At 51.2% G+C, this 11455-nt stretch overlaps 1 protein-coding gene; it reads right to left on the reverse strand.

The window, feature by feature from the left end:
- Positions 1-6600: 6600 nt before the first annotated feature.
- Positions 6601-11455, reverse strand: CHC_T00008330001 (WD40-repeat containing protein). XM_005713959.1 is given in 2 exon segments: positions 6601-7309; positions 7310-11455. The coding sequence occupies 1 exon segment, from the start codon at positions 11453-11455 to the stop codon at positions 7310-7312; it is 4146 nt and encodes a 1381-aa protein (XP_005714016.1). The 3' UTR covers positions 6601-7309.

An 11455-nucleotide genomic window follows, 5' to 3' on the forward strand; every position in this document is an offset into this window, starting at 1 on the left:
GTTTCCACTGTGTGCCAGACGCACATATCCAATCAAATCATGTGATTATTATTTCAGTACCCGACTCTTTACAACAGTACTGTAGGACTAATGTACAGTACGTGTGCATGGCACCGCCGAGCGTGGGTTTCTCTGGGGTGTTTCTCTGCACATAAAATATAGCTTTTACGGGTCAATGATGGCGGTTTCGGGCGGAGTTGCCTGCGCAGCAGGATTCATGCCATCTGTGGGGGAGATTTGGGGTACTGTACAGGGTACAGTACCCGGGAGTGGCCCCAGGACCAAAGCCTTCAAAAGGTGATTTTATTGGTCTACGTGTACGCCAGGTGTACACGTGGACAATCTTCCTTTGAAGAGCGGCGGTCCTGGGAAGTGGAAGATGTCGGCGGCCCCTCTATAAGAGAAAGGGGCGCGCCGCGACACCCCGCGACAAGGGGAGAACACAACAACACCCGGACCGACCCCCCCTAACGAAATAAACATCTCGCTTTTCTCTCTCCCCTACGCGCGCAGCCCCCCCTTTTTAGCTGTCAACATGGTACTCTTATGGAGGGGTGGCAAAGAAGACGGCTCCCTCTCACAGTTTGACGGGTCGAAGCCAGCCGACGTCCACAAGTTCTTCTTCGTCTTCGAGAATGTTGCCACCTCTGGCAAGTCGGACGAAGAAAGAACATCTGATCTCCTTCGCTACCTGGAGGGAGATGCATTCGAGTTCTTTTATCAAGCCTTTGTCAAGAACGGAGATATCAGTGCAGATTGCTCCGACTACCAGAAGGTCAAGAAGGCCTTGGTCGAGCGGTTCGCCCCGGTTGAATCACCTGAAGATGTGATTCGGGATGCGATGGCCGCTCGCCTTTCTTTCGGGGATCTCAGTGGGTCCCTTCGAAACTCAGACCGTCTCGACGAGAAGGCGGGATTCAACGACGAAGCGAAGTTCGGACTGCTTCGCAACGCCGTGATGGAACATCTCGAGTTGGCCCAGTTTGCCATCTATCGAGGTGCGAAGACCTACAAGGCCCTATTCGATGCAATCATGGACTTCTGGTCTGGTCGCTGCGCCTTTCAAGCGGCGGCGAACTCCTTGAGTAATTCGCGCTACCAGGGGTCAGAGAGCTCGCACGGTATGAATGAGCCGAGAGGGCAAGGTGGGTCAAAAAGGGTCATGATGCGTTCAAAAGCTCCCTTGTCTCCACTCGAGACGAAGGTTGACGCTTTAGCTGATCGACTAGCCGATATTTCCCTTATTATCAAGAAGAATCAGTCGAGGGATGACGCAACAGCATTCCGCCCCGCCCACGATCGTACTTGTTCTTATTGCAAACGACCGGGTCATGGCGCTAATAGATGCGATGCGAACCCGCATAGGGACACGAAATGCCCTCGCTGCGGAAAATTTGGTCATTCAGAGACAAGCTGTTGGGCTAGAATTGGTCCACAGAGAGGAGGTAGCAGTGCCTACTCTCCTAAGAAGACCCAGACGGATATTGCCGTGTCGGGTACACGGACGGGCTCCGCAGGAAACCAGGTGGGTGTTGTGACGCAAGACGACCTCCCTGCTGATGAGAAGTTAGTGGCATCAGTCAAGAGAAACGCCGATGGAGAGCGGGTAGCCAAGACGCGAAAGGATGGTGGCGGCGAGCCAATCCCGTCCCTTCTCAACCCGCGTAAGTACTGGACTCCAGACCACATGAGGAAACCTCCTAAGTCCGGCCGTCGAACAAGAAAGAAGAGGACAAGTAAGAAGAACGCCGTCCAAGAACACTCGGGGAAGTACGATGTGGTTTCTTCCCTCGCGAACGCCCCCTCTGGTTTGACATTCGGTCAGCTGATTCGAGGAGATGGCGACGAGGCTAAGAAAGAGATCCGTCGTTTGTTCAACAGTCGCCCTAGACGCCCCGTAGCTGCTTCGATTGGTACTTTGCCGAAACGTCTGAAAGTGGTTTCGGTACAAGTCTACGGGACACAAATGAGAGCGTTGTTAGACTCAGGAGCTATCCCTAACGTTATGAATGCGTCTGTGGCATCGAAGCTCTCTCTGTCTCCAAAGCCGACCTCGACGAAGATTACGGTCGCCAATGGACAAAAGACAACCTGCTTAGGTTCCATCGAGGAAGTTCCTGTCACGTTCAATGGCGCTGTTACTTCACTCAACTTCTTGGTTGTTGAAGGATCCCCAGTTGATATCTTAATCGGGTATCCAACTCTCGAAGAACTTCAAGCCTGCATCGATCTAGGTCACCAGTCTGTTAGTATGTTGATCGGAAACAAAACCGTGAAAAGGAGTCTGGAGTTTGATCAAGTAAGTCCTATCGTCGCGGACTCGGAGACTGATAGTGAGGACTTCACTTCTGATGTCAAGTCGTTCGCCTCAGAAAACTCGTCGGAAGAAGAGACTTATGTTGTCGCCCTCCTCGGCGATGAACCTTTCGAGCTAGACTTAACTCTGGACGGAGCGATCGGAGAAGATAAGGACGTAGAATCCCCTGATTCGAATGTCATCAACAAGGCTGTGAAAATGCTTTGGGAAAAAGGTGTGCATCTTGACAATGAAGCTCAAACAGTCATCGAGACCGCCCTGATGGGTAAGAGTATCGTTGCTACATCCCTTGACGACCTTCGGCCTGGTGAAGTCCCAATCAAGCACCATTTCGAGTTAGATGATACTAATCCGATCTATCACTCGGCGAGGAGAATGGCTCCCTTGCATAACGAAATCGTTCAGAAAGAGCTGGACAAAATTCTGGAAGCAGGAATCGTCACGCCTTCCAGCGCCGCATGGTCCTTTCCGGTCGTCATCGTATCCAAAAAAGATGAGAATCCACGCTTCTGTGTTGATTACCGTTCTCTGAACCAGAAGATGAAAGCAGACAGATGGCCTTTGCCGAAAATGGAAGAGATATTTGATGACTTGGAAGGAAGTGCGTACTTCAGTTCTCTGGATTTGTTCAGTGGTTACTGGCAAATTCGGGTGGCACAACAATGCAAAGAAATGACTACTTTCGTCTGTCGCTACGGGACGTATAAGTTCGAAGTCATGCCCTTTGGATTGATGAATGCGCCTTCGACATTTCAGAGAATGATAGATACAATCTTTCGCGGAGTGCGGTTTGTGCGTGTGTACCTCGATGACGTTGTGGTGTTCTCTAAGACTGTAGAAGAACATCTTCGGCACCTGCAGCATGTATTTGATGTGCTTGACGAGGCTGGTCTTAAGCTTAAGCTGACAAAGTGTAGCTTCGCCCTGGCGAAGATCAAGTTGCTCAGTCATGTTGTCGACAAAGGCGGGATTGCTGTTGACCCGAGCAAGGTCGAAGTAATTCGGAATGCACCGATCCCGACCACTACGACTGAACTTAGGAGCTTTCTCGGGTTAGCAAGCTACTACCGTCGTTTCATCTGCAAGTTTGCGGACATTGCTGCGGTACTCCATGCGGCTACATCCGGAAACGGCAGATTGAAATGGACCGGAGAAATGCAAGAAGCCTTTAATGAACTACGCATAAACTTAACTTCTCCGCCAGTCTTGGCTTACCCAGACTTCGAGAAGCCCTTCGTCGTTGAGACAGATGCGTCATCGGTCTCCGTCGGGGCTGTGTTGGCTCAAAAGAAGGAAGATGGGAAAATACACCCCATCCAGTACGCAAGCCGTACTATGAATACATCTGAGCGCAAGTACTCCGCTTGTGAGCGTGAGGCGCTTGCGGTCATCTTTGCTTTGAAGAAATTTCGTGTTTGCGTGCTTTCGTGTACACCTTTCAAGTTGATTACTGATCACCAGGCTCTTAGTGACGCCTTTCGCAAGAGAGACATCCACGGTCGTGTGGCTCGTTGGCTAGAAATCTTAGCCGAGTACGACTTCACCGTTGAATATCGTCGTGGATCCGCAAATAGTGCAGCCGATTACCTTTCTCGTATTCAACCCAAAGCCGGCGACAACCGAATTTGCCAGGAAGAGGGAGAACTTGCCCTAGCTATCACGACCCCGATCTATTCTCCAGAAGATCTAGAAGAGTCTTGCCAAGATATCATGTCCTATCTGCAAGGCGAAACACCGGTTGGGTTGGATGATTACAGGAAGTCTCGCATGAAGAATAATGCGAAAAAATTTCTTGTCTGGAAGTCGAAGTTGTTCCGCCGCACCATTCATGGTCTTCGTGTTGTTGCCCCAATTTCCGATCGCGAAAAGATACTGAAGGGTTTCCATGACGACATTGGTCATTGGGACTTGAAGACCACTCGTCAATTTGTCACGGAAAGGTACTGGTGGCCGACCGTTTGTATGGACGTGGGAGACTACGTGAAGAGTTGTGACGGGTGTCAGAAGGCACGTCCGATTCCCAGGTATAAGACAACTTTGGGCCTTCCCATCACAAGCTTGTTTGATGTTTTCTCCATTGACTTTGCTGGCCCCTTCCCTGCCACCTCGTCTGGAAATCGCTTCGTGTTGGTTGCGGTCGAACACCTCACACCATGGCCAATTGCCCTATCCACTGCTGGTAGTACTGCTCAAGTGGTTCTTGACTTCGTCAAGAAAGAAATTATGTACTCATTCGGCCCTCCGCGTACCATTGTCTCTGACAATGCTACCAGCTTCACAGCCTCGGCCGTTTCTAGCTTCATGGCTCGGCACGGTATCACTCGGCGCACCGTACTCGCCTACGCTCCCATGTATAACGGTAGAGCAGAGAGAGTGGTTGGAACTTTGAAGGCTGCCGTCCGTAGGACAGTTCTTGGAACTGGAATGGAGTGGGACAAAGCACTCACCCAGGTCCTGTATGGATATCGCCGACGTGCCATGAAGAACGGCGTGTCGCCATTCGAATTAATGTATGGGGTCCCGCCTCGGATGGATTCCAGTGCAGAGACAGGTGCAAGCCTAGTTGTTACTTCCTGAGACCATCATCGTCGTTTGGAGCTCCAGACTGGATCTGTCCCACGAGCGGTTCGCTCGGGGGCCTCTGTGGAAAAGAGGCTCGTAGCGTCGTCGTCTCACTTCTTCGAAGTGGGAGACAAAGTTCTTGTCGCTCGTGGAACATCATTCGGTGGCACGAAATGGCCTGCATTCGTATCAAAGTTCTACGGGCCATGCAGAATCGTAGAAGGACGCCACCCTCGCTACGTGTTAGAGTCGTGTCATGGCCGAATGTCGAGGAAATCTATTCATGCTCGTCGACTCGTACCCTATCGTACAAGGAAAAATGAGCAGGAAACCATGGAATGAAGACGCATATGGATTGTAGCAAAATAGTCAATTGCGTTATTGCTCAAAGCTACGTAACATGTATGGCTCCTTTTATGCATTTAGAAATTAGAAACGACAGCTCGAATGAAAACCCACTGCATGTGACGAAGAAGATACCTGTGGCGGCGTACGACATCTGGGCGTCGCACCCCAGGACCGGAATGCTCAGGATAACTCGTTTCATCTCCTGGGAAAATGTGAACGAAAGCATGCCATCGGAGGCCGAGAACAATCCCTTGGAGAAGCCTGCGTAGAAGAAGGTGCATGTGATGTTTCTTTCGTCGAGAACAACGCCGGAAGCGCTACGGTTGACGAAGAGGACGAGACAGCCGCCGCACCGGGTGAATGCAGAGTGAAGCACAGTTGATTCATGTTTCCATGCCAAATGAGACCGCTTGCAAGAGGCAGACTCGAGGATTAGAACCTCACCTGAGTACTGCCACACAAACAATCAAGTCAAGTATCTATGGCAAGCAAACGCCCGAATCTGCGTCACGCTATGAACGAACTTCGTGCAGTAGTGCTGAAAAAAAGTAGTTAGTATGTGCACTCAAGTTGTGTGAACAATGGATTAAGGTTAGATAAAAATACTTATAGTGAGGCTCCAGGAACACACGTGGCAACGTGGAGCGATTGGGGATTGGTGTCGATGGTGACACTAAATTGTGTCATTTGGATCGTCAAGGTCGAGCGCCGGTTCCCTGACTCATGCCGAGCACCAGGAGCAAAGGAGCGGCCAGCGGCCAGTATATATGTTGCCCCTGCCCGGGTGTGCGGCTGGGGAGGGGGTCGTGTGGGGGAGATTTGGGGTACTGTACAGGGTACAGTACCCGAGAGTGGCCCCAGGACCAAAGCCTTCAAAAGGTGATTTTATTGGTCTACATGTACGCCAGGTGTACACGTGGACAATCTCCCTTTGAAGAGCGGCGGTCCTGGGAAGTGGAAGATGTTGGCGGCCCCTCTATAAGAGAAAGGGGCGCGCCGCGACACCCCGCGACAAGGGGAGAACACAACAACACCCGGACCGACCCCCCCCCCCCTCTTGAAATAAACATCTCGCTTTTCTCTCTCCCCTACGCGCGCAGCCCCCCCTTTTTAGCTGTCAACACCATCACCACCAGTCTGACCTCATTTGGGCAAAGGGAAGTAGTTTTTAAGTTAATTTATGAAAAATGTTACCAAATTATACTTTCGGGGAAGGGTACAACCAAATCAAACTTGCTTTCACGGTGCCCAAGGGACCGGGCACAACATAATAGGTTTTGGCCACCTCAGGGTGTGTCTTAACATGCCCCGTTTTGCTGCGGTTTGCTTTGCCTTGCCCAAAGAAGTGACTTGGCGTGCTATGAGTGGCTCCTACGTTTTAATTTATGTGTTTAAGAAAAGCAAGGGCTTAAGAAGCATACGGTATTTGTTAAGAATTTAAAAGTATTCCTGGCAAAACCGGGCAAGGCAAGCAAAAACTAGCCTGTTAAGACACGCCCTCACTGTTGGTGTGCACGGATGCATGCAAACAGCACCGCACTACAAAACAATATGCCACTCTCTCAAGGTGCCACTCTCTCAAGGAAGGCAGAGAGTGAGAAGGGTACCGTACCTCCTGAGGACGTGCCTGAGCTCCCTGTTGCCACCGCCATTGCGCAGGAAATCGCTCACTTCCACAGAAACTTCAAAAGCTGTCGGCCTTCACCACACGAAACGGGATGACTCGATTTCCATCGTGTATCCTACGTATTCATCGTCAACCCGTGCATATGTCCCATGCATTTCTCATGCTCATGGGACAGGGGCCATAGCATCGCCATGAGACAGTAGCGCGCATCAGGCTGCGTTTTCGCCCCCACTGACGTTTCCTGAAGACAGGTCACGTATTTCTCCCTTTTGCACGCTGCAGAAGATTCCAGACGACGCGGTCAATAAACCGGAATTCTCAAGATTTTTTTCATGTAAGAAAACCAGACAGGCTATCCCCACCACAGGTGCCACCACGTACCGTACAATAGAAACGTCTGTGTCTGGCCGAGAGGACAAGGGAAGTAGAATATACACACCTAGACCTATACACACCTAGACCACTAGCTTCATAATAGCCACCCGGTTGCCGGCCGCTGCAACAAAGACCCCATGATTATCGTCTACCTCCCACCAGGTTACCGTACTCTCCAGCTGCGTCAAAACAGCCTCAGAGCCATCCTCTCGCTCATGCACAATTTTCCCCCCGCTCTCAAAAACTTTGCGCCTTTTGCGCCTATGTCCAGTGCGAGAGACGGCACCCAAGTCCTCTGCATTCAGAAATCTCTCCACGATATCTTGCCAGTCCTCCAACTTTCCGAGATGAACTGTAATCCCTTTCTCTACGTCCCAAACTCGTACGCTCTTGTCCAAGGATCCAGATACTGCACGTTTTCCATCACCACTCATCGCAACGCTCGTCACGCAACCCGCGTGTCCAGTTAATGCGTCGCCGATTTGCAGTCCTGTGTCCACGTCCCAAACTCGTACGCTCTTGTCCAAGGATCCAGATACTGCACGTTTTCCATCACCACTCATCGCAACGCTCCGCACCCTACCCGTGTGTCCAGTTAATGCGTCGCCGATTTGCAGTCCTGTGTCCACGTCCCAAACTCGTACGCTCATGTCCCAGGATCCAGATACTGCACGTTTTCCATCATCACTCATCCCAACGCTCTGCACCCAATGCGTGTGCCCAAATGCCTCGCCGATTTGCAGTCCTGTGTCCACGTCCCAAACTCGTACGCTCTTGTCCCAGGATCCAGATACTGCACGTTTTCCATCACCACTCATCGCAACGTGAGACACCACACTCGTGTGTCCAGTTAATGCGTCGCCGATTCGCAGTCCTGTGTCCACGTCCCAAACTCGTACGCCCTTGTCCAAGGATCCAGATACTGCACGTTTTCCATCACCACTCATCGCAACGCTATACACCCCACCCGTGCGCACCCCACCCGTGTGTCCAGTTAATGCGTCGCCAATTTGCAGTCCCGTATCCACGTCCCAAACTCGTACGCTCTCGTCTTCCGATCCAGATACTGCACGTTTTCCATCACCACTCATCCCAACGCTCCGCACCCAATGCGTGTGCCCAAATACCTCGCTGATTTGCAGTCCTGTGTCCACCTCCCAAACTCGTACGCTCATGTCCCAGGATCCAGATACTGCACGTTTTCCATCACCACTCATCGCAACTCTACGCACCGCAAGCGTATGTCCAGGTAATGCGTCGCCGATCTGCAGTCCTGTGTCCACGTCCCAAACTCGTACGCTCTTGTCCCGGGATCCAGACACTGCACGTTTTCCATCACCACTCATCGCAACGCTATTCACCCAATCCGTGTGTCCAGTTAATGCGTCGCCGATTTGCAGTCCTGTGTCCACGTCCCAAACTCGTACGCTCTCGTCATCCGATCCAGATACTGCACGTTTTCCATCACCACTCATCGCAACGCTACGCACCCGCGATTCATGACCGCAGACACTCCACAACATTTTCTTTTCCGATACACTCCAGAACTGTAGTGTCCCATCACCATATCCGATAACTGCATAGCGTTTGCTCATGCTGACACAACCGCACGTTAATTCTCGGCTCCCCGTTCCAAAATCGTTGTCTAATTTAGTCATCTTCATTTCCTTGTCTGGAGACTGTGCGAAAACTGTGATCCTGGTACGGCGCGAGTTCGAATAGAGTCCATACACGCCACCCGTTGAGTCCATGCCGACTTCGTGAGCGGTAGTCCGAAGCACAATGTGCTGCACCAAACTTCCTCCCGCTCGCCCTACACATTCACTCACAGGCCGCAGCCATGGTCGTGGCGCGTGTTCCTCGATTTCGTCGAGTATCCCTCGCACACTACATAATTCTGATGCCCTGTGCTTGATTCTTCCGTGCAGTTGAAAGTAAATCCCTGCACTGCTTTCACCACAAAAAGGTACACTCAGTCGTGCAGCTCTCATCATCAATTCCATCGCATACACTGAATCTTCTTCTCTGGTATCCCTTAAAAGGCTCTCGCTTCCTCCCGTGTTCCTCAAAAAGCTATTGAGATCCTTTACAGCTTCCTCGTATTGCCGCACACTTCCTCTCTGTATCACTGCCTTCACCCATCGCGCACTCAAGAATAGATTCTTCAGCTCCTCCACATACCCGCCCTGTTTCAGAACGCGATATATATTCTCGAAAACATACTTCTCTCTTGCATCCTTGCTCTCTCTACCCTCGCTCTCAGTCATACCAAGCAGTCCTCTTCCCTGCCGGCATACATCTGCCAACTTCTTATACCAAACCGTTACACTTTCTTCCTTCTGCGCCTCCTGCACCGCAAAATCGTGCGTCAGATCATGCATCCGTATCCACCCACAATCCTTGTCGTAATGAAGGTCTACTAAACCAACCCTTTCCATCTGAATCGCGTACTTTTCAGCCGATTCGTAGTCCATCTCCCACAAATCTCTTACCAACGACAAAGGCATCCGGTCTTGTTTCTTCATAACACACAGACTCCGATGTATCTTTCGAAACGAAAACTGACCTAACCTCTCCGCATCGCTCCCCATGCCGGACTCCACAATCTCTAGTGACGCATGTAATGTCGCGTCTAACGACAACAAATACCCATCCCCTGGACTCTCACTACGAATCGTGTTGCGGCTCTTCATCTTCGAAAGGTATGTCTCCCACGCTTGTGACTTTTCTCCCTCCCATCTATCTCTCATGTACCTGACACCCGTCCCGGCTACGTTCAGAGCCAGCGGCAAACCAGCACACAATTTCAAGATTTTGCTCACGGCCTCTTTGCATCTCGGATCATTCGCTTCCTCCGGGTTCGCCCCGCTCGCGAGCATGAGCATGTGAACTGAATCTCTCCCTTCTCTTTCCCTCGGCTCGAAAGTCACTCGCTTACCGACCTGTTTCAGCTCTGAGTCTCTCGTGGAATACAGAAGTCTGCTCCTCTCTCGGATGTCTCCTGTGGCGGCAGCGAGAGTGGACAACTTCTGAAGAATACACGCATCTATACCATTCACGGCCCACACATCATCAATAATGAACAGGCATACACGTGTGTTGAACCATGCTCGCATCTTGGTCAGTACCCTGCTCAACTCGCTTTGCTCCTGCATTTTCGCAGCCGCCTGGTTGCCACCAGACGCCTCTACGGCTATACACAGTTGCTCAATCAGCCGCCCTACGTTGGCGTCTTTCCCCAAAGACATGAAGTACACTCCGCCTGAAAACCGAGCCTTGATGTCATCGTCGTGCGCAATCGCTCGAAGAGCGCATGTCTTCCCGACTCCGCCCTTCCCCGTTGCCGTCGCTCCTATACTTGTATTCCTATCGGTACTTAGCACGGCCTCCTTTAGCCGCGCCTCACACGTATTCGGTGATCCATCGATCCCCCGAGAATTCAGTTGCAAATATATTTCGTCGGGATTGTGCTCTGCGTGTATACAGGGCGTGAACTTATCAACCGCACATCGTGCGGTGGACGTGACGGCAGCTTGGGTTCCAACTTGGCCACTTGCATTCAAAACTTCTCTCACTTCATCACTTGAATCCTCCTCACATTTCTTTTTCACCCACAGAAATACTTGCTCCACAAGATGTGCCCTTTTACCATGGCCGAATCGATCTCCCGGCAGGTTTGTTGCCCCTACTTCATTTTCAATCCCATTGAATTCTGCCAGCTCGTGTAGCTCCCCCTTCACCGTATCCGTGCTCGCTTCGCGCTGTCGTTCCTCGCTAAAAAACTTCTCAACTTCAAAAATATTATTTCCTGCATCATCCCAGTAGCGATCTGGATCCAACTCTCCGCATTCAGGAATACTTAGTCTGTAAAACACCGGAATCAGTGTCGGTGGTCGCATCCCACTCCCTATCGCCTCAATCCGTCGGCGTAGGAAGCAACGCAGTTCCCTCATCGTCCACTTTCGAGCCGCAAACTCGGGAGAAAGAATGAAAACACCGACCTTCGCAGATTCCATAGCCTTCGTCATTTCATCCTGTTCGTAGTCCCCGGGCTCCATCGACATTCTGTCGAGGAAGCAATTTAAACCATGAGCTTGCAATTTCTCAGAAAGGGGACGTGCGATGTGTAGCTTGTCCGGGCCAGCATGGCTTATGAACACATCGGGAGACTGTATCTTTCGCCGTTTTCTACTTGGTCCCGTCTCTTGCGGGAAGCTTTCCGGCAT

Source organism: Chondrus crispus, genomic scaffold (genome assembly GCF_000350225.1).
Source record: "Chondrus crispus Stackhouse genomic scaffold, scaffold_159, whole genome shotgun sequence".
In the NCBI taxonomy this organism is placed as follows: Eukaryota; Rhodophyta; class Florideophyceae; order Gigartinales; family Gigartinaceae; genus Chondrus; species Chondrus crispus.